This window comes from Dermacentor andersoni, chromosome 1 (assembly GCF_023375885.2).
Source record: "Dermacentor andersoni chromosome 1, qqDerAnde1_hic_scaffold, whole genome shotgun sequence".
Classification (NCBI taxonomy): domain Eukaryota; kingdom Metazoa; phylum Arthropoda; class Arachnida; order Ixodida; family Ixodidae; genus Dermacentor; species Dermacentor andersoni.
The window spans coordinates 282999966-283021185 of NC_092814.1; the positions used below are offsets into that span (position 1 = coordinate 282999966).

A 21220-nucleotide genomic window follows, 5' to 3' on the forward strand; every position below is an offset into this window, starting at 1 on the left:
CTTCGCATATATGTATATATACAGTCGTCCCCGTCTTCATATTCAATAAAGCGCAACTTGCAAGTAATATTTTTCTTGTTTCATTCAGTGTACAGGTATGCTCGCCAGAATTTGTTTTTATTTATTTATTTATTATACAGTCCCACATTCGTTCAGAGAGCATTACAGTGAGGAGGGGGGGGGGGGGGGGGGGAATAATACATATGTTAAACAGTTGTAATTAAGGTTACAAAACAAAAAACACGGTGACGAATAATGCAGTGCAGGCAGCATAACTATCTCAAAACAAAAATGGAAAAGAAAGAAAAGGACTATATGTACATATATACACATACATCGGCATACATGAATATATAAACACATATACACTCATAAATACATATAGTAGGTAAACAAACGCGAGAAATGAAATGAAAAAGAAACATCGAAACGCTCGAACTGATCACATGTCAAGCAGTTCATTGAAAAAGGCTGAATTTGATATATCGTACATTTAGGTCGCGATTGATCCTTAAAGTTGTTTATTATGCGCAGCTGCTCCTCAGTGGGAGTGCTGCTTGAAATTCAACAACTGCGAGTGTCCAGGTGACTGTAAGATCACTTGTTTCATGAATGTCTGCGCAAATGGTTTTACGATGCTTCTTGTACCCATTGGGGGAAACGACAATACTTCAACCACTATTTGCACATGCAAGCATGTCATGCGGAATATAGCGTTTAAATTTAATACGGCTGTCTCAATGACTATGGCCACCACACCATTAACATGCATGCTGAAACGATGATTAGGGACTACTTGCTCCAAATATTTGCGCTGTCGCCACTGTTTGATCGCTCCGGGTCTATAGGTGCACAAATTCTCTTCCAATGTGCGCACGAGATCATTTGTAATGCGCTAAGAGAAAGAGAGACAAAAGGGAAGGAAAGACAGGGAGGTTAGCCAGTGTAAATCATCATCATCATCATGGTCATCATCAACAAGTCTACTTTGCATCCAGTGCAGGATTAAAGTCTCTCAAAGCAATATCCAATTATCCCTGTCCCGCATCAGTTGACTCCATCATACGTCTGCAAATTTCCTAATCTCATGACAGCCACTAATCCTTTTGCCATTTTCGAGTGCATTTTCTTTTCGTCAGTATACCTCCTCTGACCTGACGCAGTACATGATCTAACCAACCCCATTTCTTCATCTTAATTCTAACTATAGAACATCGGCCACATTTTACAGGGTGTTTCAGCGAACACTTTCAAAATTTTTTGAAGGTTGCCTGTGGCAGATAACTCAATTCTAGTTTATGAGCCGGTCTATACTCGAAGCAGCGGACATTACTTGCAAAAAGAAAGTTAGAAATGCAAAATCGACTAATTAACATCAATTAACTAATTCCCTTTTAGCTAATTATCTTATGACCCATATTGCAATTTACGAATTCTAGCAGTGGTCTTCGTAAGGCGGATCCCCTTGAAACGAATTCTCAGGACGACAACAGTTTCGAGATATGAATTCCCGAACTATGCGGAGGAATGCATTGACATTCCAGTTACTTGTGTGCTTCAGCGCATGAAACGACGTTTTGTTAACGAATTAACTTTTTGTAAATTGCAATATGCGCCATACTATCATTAGTTAAAAACGCAATTAGTTAATTTTTATTAATTAGTCGATTTTGCATTTTAATTTTTTTTGCAAGTATTGTCCGCCGCTTCGAGTAGACCAGCTCATGAACTACAATTGGGATATCTGCCACAGGCAATTTTAAAAGATTTTTGAAAGTGTTTGCTGAAACACCCTGTATATATGTATATATATATATATATATATCGTTGCCCTCTGATCCACACTGCCATTTGCCTGTTTCTTAACGTTACGGCCACCATTTCTTGTTCCATCTCTCGTTGTCTGGTCGTTAGCTTCCTCTCAAGCTTCGCTGTTATCCTCCAAATGTGAGCCCCCATTGCCTGCTGCTGGTAGAATTCATTAATTACATACCGTTCTTTTCAATGATAGCGGTAAGCTGCCGGCCATGGCTTGGGAGTGTCTGCACATATGCGCTCCAAGCCAATTTTATCTAGTATCGTGAAATTTGTCTCCTGATCTGGCTTCCCTGTGAATATTGGGCATAGACTCTTGCACAGCTTCTCTATAGAGGTCAACTGCCATCCACAAATTCTTGTTCTTTTGCAAGGCTATTGAACCTTTCTTTAGTATTTTGCATATTAATCCTCAAGCTTACTCTTAAACATTGCTGGTTAATGTATGCAAGAATTTGTTGTAAGTTATCTCCAGCGTTGCAGAACAGGGCAATGTCATTTGTAAACGTAAGCGGAGGGCACTCCAAAGCTGAAATTCGGTTGAATAGGCGTACTCGTGCAGGATCATGATGTGAGAACGTCTGGTTTACTCGACGGTCTTGAATGACGCCGTCATGTAGCCACTGGCGCATACCCAGGCTGTAGCCTCCTTTTCTCAGGATGTCATGCTACTCACTGACCCGACGCCGAAACGTTAATACAACTAGATATCCGTCTGACATTCTATATACAAGTTCATCACATAATACGCCTGACACCGAACGAAGAAGCAAGGGTTTTACGCTTACTTTTTAGCGGACACCGTATATATGTCGTCGTAATTGCGTCAAATGAGAAAGCCGAACAGCGTACGAAGTGTTACGCTATCCGCCCAAAAGGTACAGCTCCCGAAGATAGATCATGTTATGAAAGGAGCAGTTCGAGCCCATTTCTGGCTACTGTGCACGGCGCAGAAACCCTACGTGATCGTGTAGTTTTGCTGTAAAACGCCTGATTACTAGTTTAATTATCTGGTACGTATTATTCGCGCCTCAGATGCTATACTTTGTACGGGGTACGCTCTCTCTTTTTTTTTACCTCGTGCGACGACGTAACGTGCGTATAGAGTAATTCATTTGCTGCAACCATGCCGAAACTCAAAAAATTATTTTAGAACTTGTGCAAGAAGAGGAAGAAGCTCTAAGGGGCATCAGCCTTGCAGACGGACGTCTACGATGTTCAGAGTTTATTAAGGGTTGCAGCGCGTTCAGCGAAAAATTGCCTGTCTTGCCTGGGTGACTACACATCTGTGCAGTCTGCACAGTGTTATCAACACGCATATTGTGCACGTCTGTGCAACAAGAATGCCGCATCACAGTGACAGATACCGTTTGACACTGTATACATTATATGATCACATCAAGCAGCGCCCGTAGCATCAGATGCATACCTTGAATTCGGTTACTGCGCCTTCATGCAATGAGCCTACTTTAGGGCGAATTTATTGGGTTATTAGTTACCCGCCGCGGTTGCTCAGTGGCTATGGTGTTGGGCTGCTAAGCACGAGGTCGCGGGATCGAATCCCGACCACGGCGGCCGCATTGCGATGGGGGCGAAAACAGCCGTGTATTTAGATTCAGGCGCACGTTAAAGAACCCCGGGTGGTCCAAATTTCCGGAGTACCCCATTACGCCGTGTCTCATAATGAGATCGTGGTTTTGGTACGTAAAACCCCATAATATAATTTTTAGGTTACTAGTTCAATTTGCTACTGTAGCCACACTTCATATCTGCTCTTACAGGCAGATGACAATAGCTACTTGTATGCTGGACGTAAAGATTGAATCTGCAATGAAGGCCTGCGCCCAACGTTACTAGACTAGCTAGTCTAGTAACGTTGGGCCTGTCGGAGTATTGCGTCTTGCTCGCGCCTGTCTCTTTCTTTCTCTACTACGCTTGCTCACAGTTTGCTTCACTACCCCGTCTCCTTAACCCACCATCCATCCCTATATATATATATATATATATATATATATATATATATATATATATATATATATATATATATATATATATATATATATATATGCATGTGTGTGTGTGTGTGTGTGTGTGTGTGTGTGTGTGTGTGTGTGTGTGTATTTGCGTGTGCGTATGTGACGACAAAGAACGCACACACGAACTTTCGGCGACAACACGCGCGTCCAAAATGCTAAGCCATCGAAAGCCCACTCCTGCGCGTCCGTTCCAATGCGAGGTGCCAAGCCTTGCACATGCACACAAACAGGGTGTGTTTGAGAGAGAAAGAGAGCGCCTCTCGAGCATGGGAAACCCCCTCTGCAGCGGCCGAGTGGCAGCTAGCGCGAACCATTTTACAAAGTGCGCGGCGTCGCTGCCTCCTCCCCTTGGCTGCGACACACTGCGCCAACAACGACCGGTGCATTTCCTCGCTGCCGGAGATTTGTGCAGCGCGAAAGCCCGGCGTCTTGCAAAAAAAGGAGAGAACGAAAGCTCTGCGCGTGCATAACGAGAGCACGCGGGGAGCGCACCGCTCGGGGCCGCCATCGGCCGGAGCAGCGCCTTGTTGGCGGGAATCCCCACTGCCTTGGCGCGCAGCCGCTATCATCGCGTCCGCAGCGACGTCCACGCAAAGGGGAAGCGGCCGGAGCCGGCGAGCGCGGTTATTACGGCCCGTAAATTAATAACAACGGCGGCGTGCACAGCTCCTGAAATATCGTTCGAGCACGTGTATACGAGCCACGTTTCGCGGACCGGGCTCCCCCCTCTGCAGGATTAGGCGCCCGCGCGGGAGAACGATGCTGCGCGCGGTGCTTATTTCTGCGCGCGCGCTCTCGCGGAGAAAGGCTGCTGAGGTAAATCCGAGCGCGCACTCAGTCAGTTCGCGGAAGAGAGCGTGGGCTCGAGGAGAGGGGCGTTCTCGCTCGCCTGCTTTGCAGAGAGACGAACCGCGTTGCCCCGGAGGAGGGTCGCGCATTTAGGTTCTCAAATGTCGCCACTGTTTATCAGCGAAGAGTACTCGCCTGCGGGAAAAGAAGCAGGACAGCGCGTGCGGGCACGCAGTTGCAGAAAAAAAGAGGGTGCGCTTAGTTTTTCCACGTCGCAACAGACGGAGAACCTAAATGCTTGTCACGGATTAGCTGCTTTTCGAAAAACGTTGTGACGAGAGTCCCAAGTTCTCCCTGACAGGATATCAATCAGTACTGTTTAATGAAGATGAGTGTACGCACGCGCACACACACACACACACACACACACACACACACACACACACACACACACACACACACACACACACACACACACACACACACACACACACACACACACACACACATATATATATATATATATATATATATATATATATATATATATATATATATATACGTAACAAACACGAACGCATTATTTACTTGTATATAGCGTGTTTAGCGAGTTACCATGCCTTGCGCACTTGGGTAGTCTGGAGGACAGTGTAAGAAGCTATAGCTCTCTCCTGTAGAGAAAGCTCCTACGAAGCTATTTGATAAAAATGATTCTCTGCTCTTTAATTTAGTAATTGTCGATTTCTACAAAGTTTCTAACTTCCCTGAGAGTACTGAATGGATGATAGGCTTATTAGCTGGCGAAACTTTCGGCGCAATCAGAAGGAAGTAGATTACACATTAAATCACTTTTCCAGTGTTTACCGAGATGCTGCATGTTTTCGTTTCCCCCGATACAGTGCAACTTCGCGCAATCAGAAAGGTTTTAAAAATTCGCCTTCCGCGATCGTTCACGAAGGTCAGCGCGTATAGGGTCATTACATCAATGATTGATCAATATGACGCGCACCGCCGACAGTGCCAACGAGAAATAAAAGGAAACGAGGAAAGCCCTCATCCACGTCAAGCGAAGCGTGCCGCTTTTAAACCTCTGCCGTACATGTCACGCAGAACGCACCACACGCACACACACGACACGTGTCCGCGAACTTGAGCCGTTCGAGCCACCGTCATTGAAGCGTGTTTCTCTCGCGGCGATCGCGTCACCGGCGGAGGGGGTACGCTATTTCGAGTCCCTCCTAATTGCCGCTCTCTATATAGTCGTCACGCAGGCCCCGCATAAACCGGCCGCGACATCGTTTAGAGACAGCGGCCCTACGCGATGCGGCCGCCGTCGGCAGCAGCAGCAGTGAGAGCCGAAACACGTAAATAGAGCTGTGCGCGTTGAGAGAGGAGGAGCAAAGAGAGACAGCGGTCCGCAATCGCGCGCCGCTATCACGCGGCGAACCCTCCCTTCCTCTTGCGCTTTTTCATTCCCGACTGGGAATCCCAATTTATTTTCCCGCAGCCACCCTGTTCGCCGGCTTGCGTGCATCGCGTCTTTTTACAAATTTAAACCCGACCGCCGCGGCGGCGAAAAAAGGCCCTTGGCCGCGGATGAAGAAGCCCCCGGGCGCTGAGCTGGCGGCACAGTCGGCAGGAATTCTTGGGTGGGCCCTTATCGCCGCCGCAAATCGAGCACGTTGGCGCTCGCGAAAATGGCAGCGCGTCGACGCAATGCGCCGGGTGGTCCGGCTTCCTCTTTTCCTGGGCGCCGCACGGCAGCGCGCGCGCTCGTCGCCCTGGGGTCGGCGGTCGGAGACGCCGATGACGCGAGAAAATGTCGCCGACGAGGCAGCGAGATGCCGACTGCTGCACGCGACAAATCGAGGTCGGGCACCTATATAATGCAGAGGGCATGCTGGATGCCAGCATATCAACCGGAAGCAGTTAAATACGCGAGTGCCTGCTGTGTTTACATACTGAGCCGACATTCTAAGTGCCGATATTGGAGCAGTACACGGAGTAACAACACAGAACAGAGACAGGCCTTGTTCCTGAATATGAATAATAATAATAATAATAACAATAATAATAATAATAATAATAATAATAATAATAATAATAATAATAATAATAATAATAATAATAACTCGCCACAATATATTTACTTTAGGGTTGCGATTACACGGTAATTACTGCTTACGGTCACATTTTTCTTCGGTTCTAGCCACCAAGAACGATTAAACCCAATTTCTCGACTTTCGCCGTCTCTTTCCGATCAAAATTTTGAAATCGCACTAAAAGATAAACCAATCACGCGAGAAACATTAATCATACAGGGCCAGAACGAGGCGCCTTTCCTGCACACAGCTTCCTGGCCCGTTGATTGCGTCGTCCATGTACGTCGCTGGCTAGGGGGAACTGCGGTGCGTTCAACCAGATGTTCTTACGCGCACAAGGACGTACGGGAACATTGTTGTTTCGTCATCCACGTAATTCTGGAACTGCACGATTTCAACAGAAATGACACGTGACATTACAGCGCTTGCAAAAGTGTCATCTCTTGACCTGATTCTAAATCGAGTGTACCGCAGCGCGCATGCACATTTGTCATTAGCGCACATTTTGCGCTTTTCTCCACTAAGCTCGCAGAAAACAGCTACCTAGAAGAAAAAAGTGGAAACGTAATCAAATACTACGGAACAATACGACGCTATCTCCCTTTTTCCTTTTTTTTTTTTTTTTTGTTCCAGTGCACAGAGCAAACGCAAATCCGTGAGTAGCAACGACTATACGGCAAACGGCCCATGCATGGGCACCAAGGTCACGGATTCAACTCCCGGCAACATCGATGACATTTCATCGAGATCGACGCAGAAACGGCCGCGTATATAGTTCGCTTCGGCTTCCTTCAAAGCTCGCGCGACGGCGCCTCGGAACGTCACGTGCTATTACTTCACCGCCGACACGAGTCTCGAGCCCTCGGGGCGCGCATCATCGCGGCGGCACGAGAAAAGCGCCCACCCCCGAGCGCGCTCTGCCCCCGGAGAGCGCCCATAGCGCGCCTGCGGAGGAATCCTGTCAGCGCCGCGGCGCTCCGTCTCTGAGCAGTTCGTTCCACCTGAACAGCTGCCAGCGGTGGCGGCGGCGGCAAGGCCGCTTATTAACAAGCGGCCGCTACCACCGCCGCCGCTGAGAATAGCCTCATTAGTTGAACAAGCGCGCCGCCGCCGACGCCTTCGGTTCCCCGCGCGGAGGGAGGAGAGCAGCCGCCGGTAAATATAAACGCCCGGCCGCGCCCGGCCGCTCTATTCGAGGCCGCCGAGAAAACCGCAACGTGTCGGCGGGACACTGACCCTCGGTGCTTGATCGCTGTCGGCTCCGCGCTGGGCGCTATACTGTCTCTCGGTCGCCGAGGTATACACATGATACCGTGCTGAGGACAGGGGACGTCCTCGTTGGCAGCGAGCGTTAAGGGAGGGACAAGGGGAAGCGCGGTCCGAGCGAAAGAAGAAATTGCTCCCTCATTTGCGGACCCTGATACGCCGCGACGATCAACTTCCGGTGTAACGCTTTAGAGCTCCAAAGGATATTATCAGTTGGTTAGTCAGCGGCGCGCGTCGACGCAGCTCAAATGAAATGGCGAACGTATGCTGTGTGCCCAGGCGCGCCCGGCAACTGCCTTTTATAAGTGGGGGCAGGCCAGCCAGAGGTGGGTCGTCTCAGTGACGGACGTACATTTATTCATTATTTCACGAAGAGTAGCACAACCGTCTTATCTCCAAGTGACGTAATCTCTATCCGGCGCTGCGGGCCTTCTTGAGACAAGGCAAAAGAAAAGAACGAAAGAAAGAAAGAAAGTGGGGCCAGAACACGGCGCGTCGCTCGGAAGCCAAAATGTCGACGAAGCAGCGGAATCAAAGGGTTCCCCTCTTGGCGGCGTCGTAAATCAAGGTTGTCCTTCGCAAGTCGTCTCCCTCGTGCCCCTGCATGTCACTCGCGCGCTGCCACCGTGCGCACGATGACAGGGACTCTTTAAAACACCTCGGCTAGGGCAGCGTGCCCTTTGGTGAGCAGCTGTAACGCACAAAGCGCGCGCCACGTTGAGGTGCGGGTAACACCGCGCGCTCACCTAGCCAACTCAGCCCAGCCCGGTGCGTGAAACGAGCGTCGACGTGCGGGCTCGTGCCATCGGGTTACCTTGCATCCGCCGCGCTCGTGGATGCAGCCCCGGGCCAGGCGTCGCTTTATTCTTGACGCTTGGCCCGCCCTTTTGCAGCTCGTTCATCATCTGCCCTCGCTCTTTGTTAGCTGTGGTGTGTGCACGCCTTGGGCGCCCTGTGTGAGCACCTTGTCTCGCTGTCAGCAGCGTGTCTCCGCGCGCGCTTCCCCTTCGCGGCTGCGACGCGTGCGTCCGCTCGTTCGCTTTGTTCTTGCTTCGGAGCTCGCTCTATTTTGGCATATTAGCTATATGCGCTGTCTTCGAGGCACGAACAGCATGGTGCTAGCAGGACCACGGGCCGGGCACGCGCGCTAACTAGGTGCCTTTGGCTGGTAACCACTTGAACGGGAGCCTAAACTGGATCATATACTGTATACGTGTAGGTTGGGACACGGCAGTTCATAAGTTATGTATTCAGAAGATCTGAATGCAGAACACTGCTCAGAAACAACGGCTCGGAGGTCCCGTAAAAAGAGATGATCTCATGTCGGCGGTTAACGTACGACATGGTATGCTTACGGTAAAATGCAATATACTGCATCGCTGAGTTGCGTGTTTGATTGCTGGCGTTGCTGGTCGGCTTCGACAGAGCCTGGCCATGTACGGTGTTACTGAAAAGGTGGTCGGTAAACGAAAAGAAAAAGCGGGTTAAATGGAGAGAATACAACACTATCTCAACAAATCATGCACAAACCAAGTGAAGGAATGAAAATGACGTCGTTTAGACCAGTATAAGAATAAGATAGAAATAATTACGGCATGAATTTCGCCACTACTACGAGTATGACGTGGTGCGATTCTTCCGATGCGCGTGCATGGTTCGTTCCAGCCGGAATGCGTAAACGATGCTGCATGTATAAGGCAATGATGAGTGAAAATTATTCACGTTCAGGGGAGAAAGCCTGATTTTCTCTGCCTTTCCCCGTTCTTCTGTCTCTTCGCGGTGACTGAGTTAATAATCTTGTGCCGTGTCACGTCGGCTCACGTGCTGCCTCTGATTGTGATCGGCACTAATGGTGCCGGAATGGCTTAACGAGCGTGCCTTTCTCTTCACCCGACGCAGGTCATGGTGGCGTGAATCAGCTGGGCGGCGTATTTGTGAACGGCCGTCCATTACCGGATGTAGTGCGGCAGCGCATCGTGGAGCTGGCGCACCAGGGTGTCCGGCCCTGCGACATCAGCCGCCAGCTGAGGGTCTCCCACGGATGCGTCTCCAAGATACTCGGAAGGTGAGAAGGTTCGGCATGAAAAGGAACGGGAAGCCCAGTGTGGCACACACGCGTTGTGTCTTTTTCCTAAGCAGAATATCGGCCCGAGCCATGCATATTCCGACAGCGATGCTTTGCTGCCGTTCAGCACGGTGATGATTGATTAATGCGTAGAATTGGAAAACGCTTGTGGCCGAGCTGTGTGATTTACCACCCTCATATAGGTCCACATAGAATAATGCTGATGAAATCGAATTTATATTTGAAAATAAAAGTAGAAATCATAGGCCTATTGTTATCGTACCATGCCTCTGGACATAAAAAAGGTGAATTTAGGTCATGGTTCCGAAGTTATGATGGGGAAATAGAGGGCAGGGTAGCGGTACAGTGAGAATAAATAACTTGCCACGTCAGACAGTATACTCAGAACAGCGACTATATGAGTGACGCACCGCATCGGTCGAATTGATCAGCTTCGTTAACATTTACAGCCGTTGAAACTAATTGCTTCAAAAAATAAAATGAAATAAGCGTGACGAACGAAAACGCAATTCGTCCTTCGGTTTGCGCTCTCTCCGCTTGTCCAGCCGGCTTCCTGTCGAGTCGGCTTTTAATTTCTGTTTAAATAGCACGGCCACCCGAACTCGACAGGTGCCCTTGCAGACACCGCGCACGTCCCACTGCGCCCAACAGATGGGCTCGTTAACTGTGGCCCACTCCACCACACTCGGTGGCTGTCAAGGCTCGAGGGCGAGCGACTGTGCCCGTTCGACCCGCTGGGGAGTCAAATGCGCCTCGCAAGCTCCTCGCATATGCACCCCTGCGTCAAGTTCGTGCAACAACTGGCAGCGGATTTCTTCCACGTGGGCGCCCGCGAACAAGCTGACCAGAAGGGAGCCAGCTTGGCGTGCCGCTCCCGCGGCCACCCCACCTCCTGTCTGACAGACTCCCTCAGAGAAAATTTACTGCGTCCTCTCCAACGCGCTCGGCAAATTCCATAACTTTTGGGTCATTTCCTCCTTTCGCCGGGCCGAAAGAAAAACGTGCGCGCGTGCGTGCTCGCCAAACGGGACCTGTCTCTCGCGTCGTGCTCTCTCCTCCCCCCTTCAGCGCGCGCATGTAGACGCTCGAATGCGTCCCGAGTTCCACCCCTGTTTTCGCCCACATAAAGAGCCGGCGGATCGGCGTTTGCTACGCGGAGCGGTGCGCCCCTTCATCCCTATACAGGCGTCCCTCGTTCTCCGCGCCCTCCAGAGAAGCGGCCGCCTCATCGGCCGACAAAAAGCGCCTCTGCAGTGGTGTTCCGGCCGCGCGCCAGCGGCGGGACACTGATCGACTCGGCGGCGGCCCGCGAGATGACATCAGCGCGGTTCACTGGCGTGCGTAATAATGACATCAGCAGCGCCACCCGACAACCGTCTGTCTTAATCTGACTTTAAAATGGACCTCGCCCGAGCAGCGCGGGCTGATGGATACCGCTTTCCCGGGACAACAAAAGGTCCCGTTGTAGCGTAATGATCTCCTGAAAGACTGCAGCCGACTTAATTGTGCTCGGTCGCCTTGCTTTGTGTGCAGCAACCAGATGGCAGCGCGGCATACATACGCCGCCGTGCGGGATGGCTCGCGGCAAGCCCGCGTGCACTTCGCGCCTAAGCGCCGGTTACAACCGCGCGCATGTGTACGAAGGACGCTTGCAGTGTTTTGTGCAGGACTTTATAACGCGAAGCCCATCGGCACCGCCGGCACTCGGCTGGTCGGTGACCGGGAGAGATTAATCGTTTGTGGAGGAGAATGTCGTGACTTAAACAGAACGCAATGAGACAATTACTGCACATTTGGACCGCGCAACTAAAAGAAAAGCCGTGCATACTTTGAGGACGAGCACAACAGACTTTGTCCTTTGTTTAGTTTGTACGAAACAAAGTTATTTCTGTACCTTGATTTCAGTTAACAAACCACTGAGATGTTATAATTAGTCTGCTATTTTTAATCACCGGAGGAAAGAGCTCGAATCCTTTACCTGCGAGTTATTTGCAGAAGCGCAGTGATACCATGCCGATTCTCTCGAGCGTTTCTTTCACTCTCCCAATCTTTATCACACTTTTCGTGTGAGAGCTCGAGCCATTTATGATCGCGAGATTAGGGCCGCTCATGCGCACGCCGGCAGCTTACCTGAACGCTAAGCAGCGCCACACCAAAGTGAAAGGCTCATTCGAACAAACTTTCGCAGTACGAGAGTGCAGGGGAGCCGCAGTCTTTTCTCGGCTATAATTGCAGGGAGCGCTGCGCTCGCGCACAGGTCTCCCTTCAACCCGCGCCAGGGAGTGGCGCGGGTTGAAGGGAGACGTGAAAGATGGTTTGGGACGCCAGCCGGCGTATATACGCGGCCAGCCGCTGACCGCGCGAGACTGGACGCTGACCGTCGCACGCCCAGGGCTCGGCGGGAGCGACCTGTGGTTCGCGTTAGGAAGGGGGGGAGTCCCGTATTAATTACGCGAGACGCGGAAGGAAAAGCCCGGGGCGTAATTGCAGAGGTCGAGAGGACAGTGTGGCAATCACGGATCGATAGCTAATTTGGAGTCGCCGGACGCGCGGCTGCGCCCATTTGACGCCGCGTGGCCGAGGGTACACCAGCGTGCGGAATAACGGCTGGGTGGCAGCTCGGGGTTCATAATATCATACAATGGATTGTGGCACACGTGCATATATATATAAGACGCGCCGTGCGGGCACACTTGCCGCGTAAACGGCGGTGCATGCAGTTTGCTTTCACAACAAGTTGGTCCTCTTCCTCTCCTTGAATTAAGGCAGCACTAACGGGAGAAGGGATTGCACGAAGCGCACCGTATAGGTTGTTCAGCTTCAGAACAAAGATTATTCCAAATGTACGTACTGAATAGCTCCATGGCTGAGCATCCCGGAATGCAAGGCCCCTGCTCGATAGGTTGTCCTCGATAAACTCAATTATTGGAAAGCTTGCCTTAGTTTGCCTTACTTATATATAGCGCTCGTAAATACGCATCACTATGCTCTAAAATAGAAGTAACCAGCAATGACCAAGTATATGAGGCCGTATATCGTTACGTAGAAGAAGTATATTTTATTGATATTGTCGCGTCATAATCACTAGTTTCCTTGCTTTTCTTTCTTTCTTTTCTTTTTCATTGTTTCTTTTTATTTGGGTGGGGGGGGGAGGCATATGTACGTACAGTGTGGAGTATCCCATGGCAGCTGCTACAGCTGCGAACAGCTCTACGCGTTAAAGAGATATATGGCAGATGATCGTGATCAGAACGTATTCTGTCGTTGCCTGCAGGTACTACGAGACAGGCTCGATCCGACCGGGCGTGATCGGCGGCAGCAAGCCGAAGGTGGCCACGCCCAAGGTGGTGGACGCCATCGCGAACTACAAGAAGCAGAACCCCACCATGTTCGCCTGGGAGATCCGCGACCGGCTGCTGGCCGACGGCGTCTGCGACCAAGACAACATACCCAGCGTTAGCTCCATCAACAGGCAAGTTCACGCGCTGCACTGCAGCTTGCCTGCATGAATTTCTCACTGATCCACGCGAGGTTGTACCGTACTTCACCGGCTAGTATTGTTGTTGTGCAGCATCTCACTTCTCTTCCTTTATGTTTCAACGACAGACACACGAGTTCACCGCGCCAGTTGGATTCTCTGCAGCTCCCTCTCTATTTTCTTTTTTTTTTCTTTTGTTATATTTCTATATTGTTTTTGTTTCTTTCGCGACCGCCAAGCTTGCCTGCATCAGTGTGCATAGGGTATTTAATCCGCCACGCGAGAAGTTGGGCGCGTGAAGCCTCTGGTATCAGGAACACCATACCATTCATTCCAGCGTATTTCAGTTTCACGCAAAACAGGTAAACCCTGTTTTCCACGCGAAGGAGTGCGGCAGGAAGAAAACACGATGAAACGGCGCTCGGAGTGCCGGCTGCGGCTTTTAGAAGCTCGTAAAAACAATGCTTTCAGGGACGGCGCGGGGCCACCGAATGGCCGCCGTAAATCCCAGCGGGCGCGCGAGGTACCGAATGAAAGAAAAGATACACAGACCCGCCACAGGCCATTCGCGGCGGCGAAAATCGGCCGCGCCTCTATCGCGAACGCGGGGCACGCGCGTTCGCCATCCCACGAAGGTGGTGGGCTATCGGCACTCCTGTTGATCCCGCCGACTTTTCGGTCTGCTCTCGGTGCCCCGCTGCTCGAATCGACCAGGCGGTAGGCCCACCGCAGCGGCTTTTATAAGCCACGCTCTATAACGGCAACGGTATGGATCGCGAAAGGGAGCGACGATGTTGAAGACGGAAACAATAAAAACAGAGCAAAGGCGTATCCGTAGAAAGCCACCTATGTGGTAGCGGGGAGAGACGTATACCGGGAGAACAGAGATGAGAGTGAAACAAGAAAGTATAGGCCGCGCAGCTGAAGCTCCAGAAAAGAGCGAAAGAGGGAGAGAGAGCAGCAAATGGGTTTCGTACGGAGAAGGGGACTTCCCGGAGGAGTCTTCCCGCTCAGACGACATATAAAACGCATTTCGCGGCGCGTGCGCCGTTCCGCCACTTTCGCAGCGCCCTCTTCACGCCTTGGCGGGCACCTCTTTATGTCTCGCACGAGAACAGGCCTGCTAGAGGGTCACGGGGCGTCCCAACCGCTGGCGAGGACCCAGGCTAGCGCCGCAATCGATCGCCCATGCGGCGGAGGCAATGTAACGCCGCGCTCTCCAAAGGGACTCGCATTTTCTCTCCCATCGAGAAAGAGGAAACGTGCTCTTCGAAACAAACCAGTGGTTGACGGGGCCACGGAGAGCCCGGAGACGCGAGTTCCAGCACGGCTCTTCTTTTAATTGTGTCGGTACGGATCACTAAGCGAGTCGCAGCGTGTAAGAAACAACTTGGCGCAACATGGTTTGAATTACTGGCGAACTAATCATTCACTGTGCTCACTCTCTAGAAACTCACGCGGAAGCTCAAAATCTGGTCGCGCGCACTGAGATGATTCGTTAAACCGTCCGGATAATTATTTCATGCAACCGCCATAATGCAGTAAATGCAAGAAAGGAACTACTGTCGACTGCGCTATAGCTGGTTTGAAGCTGAGCCGAATATCCTGGCGTTTATCATTGACATTAGGTTCCTGCTATGCGCGTGGCTAAAAATGATTTTCAGGCTCTTCGTTTTCCTCAAGAAAGCCCACGTCGTTAATTAACATCACTGGTTGATCTTTTGTTTAGCAGTTAACTAGACTGACGACGCATGGCGCCATATTTCGCTGTTGTTCCTTAAAATATAATTTGATACTTTCTAGCGTGCTTTCAGTTCACAAAGCCCAAAGTCGGATAACGATAAAAGAAAGAAAGAAAAAAAGGAACTGCCTTTCTTTTTTCCTAACTGAAGACATACGGGAGCAGAGTGTACTATCGGGCACTCATCGTCGAAATTCATCGCCGGCCCATCTGCGCGGCCACAAAAAGAACGTCTCTATTGCGCTCTTAGAAGGGCCTCGCGCGAAACGCGGAAGCTTATTAAACAGATAGCCATCACTCGCACCACCCACCCGACCGCTCCCCCCCCATTCTCGCGGAGGGATGATCGGCGCGCCGGCGTAACAGCTAGCTCACCAGGGCGTTCATCACACATTCAATCAGGCTCTCCGCGCGTTCGGGGCGCACCGCAACGCGTCCCTGTACGAGCGCACGCACGCATGCCGCGCCAAGTAACACGGACGCGGCGCCCAATTACGAAAGGCCGCCGCTTTTACGGAGCAGCCGCATCTCTGCCGAAGCCGCCGCTTCTGTGGCTCCATCCTCTCGCGGCACGCGGCCGGCGCTGATCCCTTTGGCTTGCTGCGGGCCCGCTCCTCCATTTGTGTCGAGGAGGCCCACGCAACGCGAACAGCAGCGCCTGTACTCCCTTGCCGCGCCCCGCCACCGGGCTGCGGCCCCTTATCCAGCGCTAATCGCAATATCGGGGACAGGGATTGCCACTTTTTCTCTTTGCAGAAAGAGGGGAAGAGGTGGTGCCGAGAAGTGCTTGTAGCGACGTGCACGCACAGCGCGCACATCGGAAGAGGAAAACGGACGAGCAGCGCGAGGAGGGAGCGGGGGGAGAAGAGCCTGCATTCGCGCTGGTGCTGCGCTGCACTCCTGCGGCGAGTCCGCCATTAGGGAGAACATGTTTCTCCGGTCGGGGGAGGTCTTATATTATTTATTAGCCGCTGGGCAGCGATTGGCCACCGATAAACATGTCATCGTCGAGGGGGCTCGAGCACGGGCTCTCTCGACGGCTCAGGCGGCGAGTATTGAGCGTCAAGTGTGCTCGACGAACCGAGCTGTGATGACAGATCTCTTCGGTGCAGGGCGAGGCCGCAGAGTTCTGCTTGGGAAGCGGTCGTTGGGCCCGGATGTATTTTGCGGTAATGACAACGAGGTGACATGCACACTCCTCGGACAGTTTCCGCGCCTTATTGCCGTGCGGTGACAAGCGACAATATTTGAAGAGAGATGAAAGCGGTGTAGACTAAAAAGCTGAGCAACTATCCACGTAAGTAAGCAATGTGTAAGTGAGTATCTCCGAGTCGCAAGCTGGTTCACTAGCGACGGAAGAGTGGCGATTGATACCAGAAGCATTGCTCTTGCATTCGTTTCTTCCTTATGCCCCCAATATCACCCCACTTAAGACACAAATGAAGAAGTAAGTTGACACAGTAAAGAATTATGTAATTGCTAATGTGCAGCTATCTCTACAGTTCTGACTATGTATTTCTTATCAGAAGTGTGCTGTGAAAGAGGCAGAACGTTTCTTGAATGTCAAACCGTGATCGTCGAACTGTTTTTTTTTTTTTTTACATGTTCAAAACAGGTGCAGTTTGTCGTTTACATCGTTACTTGGTGAACAGTGGCGTTGTTATATGTGAGACTTTCTCCATGCGACGTCGAAAACAGTATGGGCCGGTCAGAGCACATACTAAAGAAGAGAAGAAGAGATGCCGGATCATTTCTTATTATACTCTCCCAAATATTGAAGCGCCGTATAGGAACACCATATTCGCTATAGTAAGGAAGTCTATTAAACCATAAGTTAACTCCTCGCGCACAAGCCAAAGTTAATTTTCGCTCCACAAACAGTCCTTCTTTATATTATTATTTATCAAATACACCTACACACATGGCACGCTTTACATGGCACGTCATACATGCCTACCTACATGAGGTATGGCTAGTTTATGTAGAGTGATGCATATATTTGAGCATAGCTGGTTATTTAGTCATGGATGCCTATATATATATATATATATATACTTGGGCTTTCTGAAAGTAAATAGTGCTACGACATGAAGTATACTTACTTTTAGAATTTTCGCTTATGCCATGCCACTACTTACATTGGTACTGCGCATTGGATAAGTAGCGATACCTCAAATGATTAAGCAGTTTGGGGAGTCAGGCTAGCTGTTATACGTAGAGCTGATGGCAATTCGAGGCCTTCTGCCTGTCTTGTAGTCTACTCGCCCCTCAACGCGCGTTTCACTAACTTATAGCGTGGACGAGAAAGAAAGAGAAGGAATAAAGTTATTTTCCTTAGGAAGCACTCCTTGCGTAAAATGTGGCTCATAGCTTCGCCCGCTGCGAACCATTTAAAAAGGCAATCAACTAGCAACAGCCTGTGCCATGGCTCAAAGCTTTCTTATTAATCAGTCGTTCTCCTGCTAACATTCCTTCGTTTCTTCTTCTTCATCCCTTCTTTTTTCTAAGTCGAAGTGACCACTCAACTTGGGAAGGCCGTATGGTGCGGTAGACCTGCTCTTCGATTTTTACGCCGGCGACGACGCCCGAAACAAACGCGCGCCTAATGCTCTTAGGCACTCGCGAGAAACAGGATATAGGCTCGCGCGAACGCGCTGCCGCGTCCCCGCCCGAGGAAACCCTTCCATAATTCGTCCGTAATGGAATCACAAACCCACTGAGTGCTCGCTTCCGCCGCCACTGCCGGGAAAAGGAGGGCCCGCGCCCCAAATTCGCGCGCCTCGCTGAGCGCCTCATGGAACCTGGCACTCGCCAGATATGCAAGTCCCCGAGAGCGATTCCCCCACCCCCTTTTACTTCCCCGGAGCGGCCGCTGAGTGGCGTCCCGCTGTACACAACCTGTTCAGTGGGTCGCGTTATCACCGGACAGCCTCGCCGAAAAGGGGCCCCGCTGTACTGAGCCTTTGTTGTTATCCATGTAGCACCACGGGCGGGGCCTTCGATCTCTTTCCCCGTGAGCTCCCAAGGGCGGCGGTGGCCTTTCACGTGCGGCAACGCTGCTGTGCGAGGAAGACAGCTATCGAGAGGCCAAATCGCCTCCTGCACGCAGCCGGCGCGGAGGAGGCCTGTGCAGCGTATACGGGCGCAGAAAGCAAGCCTAGAAGAAAGCAAGCGTAGACATGTGCGGTGCGCGCACGCACTCACACGCACGCACACGCACGCACACTGGCACCACTCACGGGCTGCAGGTCCCAAAGCGGTGGGTCAGCGGCTCCGAACGGAGGGCGTCAATCCGGGATCGCAACACTCACTCGTGCCGGCAGGATGATAAATAATTTACGGATTGAGCGTCGGGGGCTCCCTAGCCCGATATTGAATTAAGGGCGGCCAAAAGAGAACCCCAAACACCCGCCTACCGTGTTATACCGCTTCCCGGAGGAAGATAAGGAGGCATCGCGTGGCAGTGCAAGCCTGAGTGCGAAAGCACTCCGCTGGCAGGGGCGCCACACAACCAACCCCTCCCCGCTTACAACCGTTCCTTCCACCCTCGACCTCTCGGCATTTTCGCCATTAAGTGGCCCACGGAAAAGCGCCCCTGCGTGGCCCGCATGCACACCTGGAAACACCGAAACGTACTCCGTCTACGCATGCGCGCTGCATTGCATCCCGGTAGCGGAATGCGAGGTACGAGTCATTCGTTTGATCCCATCTTATGGCAGTCATGGGACACTTCATTAGTTTTTAAGGACACCCCGTCAAACGTGCTCTTCACGATGACATGTCAGTTCATTGCGATCGTTCTGAATTGATTGGCCGTGTGTTCAGTTGAGCTGCATAAGGCAGCTAGACACCGGAAATGTGGACAAAAAATTTGGTTCCACCTTCACAGTCCTAAGTTACGAAGGCTACATACGCGTTTCATAAGTAGTCGAACTTTGCGCAAGCGGGCGCTAAATTTGTACGTTCGCATATCAACCTTTAGCGCAACCTTAATAAAGTGTCGCACGCCTTGGGTGATGCATAACTTTCGCAACTTAGTAACACAGAGCTCCGCAGCGGGTTGCCAAAAGAGTGTCACATGCTAGGCGCGACTGCGGGCAGAACAAGGACGATGACTCGCAAGCCGTGCAAAATAGATGCAGCGGCTGTGTCAGGGACGTAACCACCAACGACATTTCGCAATTTGATGACCTTAGTCTCTTTTCAGTACGCGTAGACAAGGGTCCGCACTGTAGGTCTATCTGTACCGTTGCTAGATTCTCGAAAAAAAAAAAGCGTTTTTCTGCAAACTGCTACTTATATTTCATTGAAATTCTGAGGTTTTACATGCCAAAACCATAATCTGATTATGAGGTATACGCCGTAATGGGGGACTCTGAATTAATTTTGGCCATCTGGGGTTCTTTAATGTGCACCCAACGCATGGTACACGGGCGTTCATTTTCAATTAGCCCCCATCGAAATGCTGCCGCCCCGGCCGGGATTTGATCCTGGGACGATCGTGCTCAGCAACGCAACGCCAAAGCCACTAAGCAACCTCAGTGTTTACTTATATATCATTTGAACCATTATTTCACAGTTACTCAACATGCACTTCAGGTTTCAGAGAAAAAAAAAAGTGAAACAAATAGCTTCGGAGGAAGAGTACCTAGGGGAAAGGAGGAAAAGGCTCTGGCCGGCCTAAACCCTCCTGACTCAAGGTTTAAAAACTCTATTGTTTTATAATGTACGAAAGCAGTGTCCCGCAGACAACATCTGGCTTCCCTACGCGCGTTTTCATTGTATAATAAGGTCATATAAATGAGAAGCAGCTTATCATCCTGCATCGTTCTCTTAATATCCGCTCCCATTGTACTAAAGGCTTCCCAATAAAACAAGGGAAAGAAAAACGCCACAACGGTACTCAGTGCGAGGAAGTCATAACTCGGATCTTTCGCTCTTCCCTGAATATAGAGAAAAAAAAAAGGACGTCTGATGCATCTTCGAATATGTAGATGTGACATAATAACTGGACTGAAGATGAGGCACCATTAAAAATAAAAATGAAGTGGTCGTGAGGGGTAATATCACTCTTGTTCTGCGCAGGTGCAGTTGGACTACTTCAGGAACACGCTTAAAAACAGCCGCGTTTATTTTCTTTGTTTTCTTGGCGTGAAATCAGCTAGGCGTGACTTGTAGTCACCGCGCGTGATTTCGCGCAAGGTTTGTCGACAAGCTTTACGGCAGATGCAACCGAACCAAGCAAAGCGTGACGAAAAGCATCTCAACACGTGCCCAGTGCCTTTGCAAACGGTGTGCACGAAGAAGAAGAAAAAAAAAGAAGAAGAAAAAGCGAACATCTGGAAAGGGCAAAATAAAACAAGGTGGAGGCGCGAGCGCAAACTCCGGAACGCCGAAAATCTCTCTAATACTGCGTCCTTCAGCGGCCGAATATCTGCTTCGAAAAGGCGACAGCGATCGATACGCTAGGCTGGGCGACCAATCAGGCTGCTCTGCAGCGTCGCTCCTTGGCTTCCTTCCCGTTGGGCTTGTCTCCTTTGCCTTGCACACGCCAGAATGAAGGGGCACGGCACTGCGAACCGCGTGGAGCGGCCGTGCGCGCATTCGGTGGCACAGGTGGATGTCGTCGTGACAGCCAATCCACCCCGCACGTAAGGACTTCATCGCTAAGTCAAGTGACAGGCGACGAAGGAGGAACTATCACTCAACATTCCAAATATTTATGGATTATTATTTCTTTTTCGTGAAAGTTGACCCATAAGAAAAAAAGTTCCTGGTAAATAGCCTATTGTTATTCCAGTATTGCGCAATATATTAACAGCATGTCTCTGCTGACATTAACAAGGTGTGTTGCGATAGCTGACAACTTGAAGGCCCGCATGCCTCCTTTCCCAAAAGAAAGAAAGT

General features: G+C 50.6%; 1 protein-coding gene across 3 annotated transcripts in view; it reads left to right on the forward strand.

The window, feature by feature from the left end:
- sv (paired box protein shaven) overlaps positions 1-21220 on the forward strand; it is a 236572-nt gene that overhangs the window by 159712 nt on the left and 55640 nt on the right. For all 3 annotated transcript variants that reach the window (XM_050196692.2, XM_050196696.2, XM_050196697.2), the window contains 2 exons: positions 9908-10073; positions 13369-13566. In XM_050196692.2, the coding sequence (XP_050052649.1) occupies positions 9908-10073; positions 13369-13566 (364 nt within the window). The remainder of the gene's footprint in view (positions 1-9907; positions 10074-13368; positions 13567-21220) is intronic.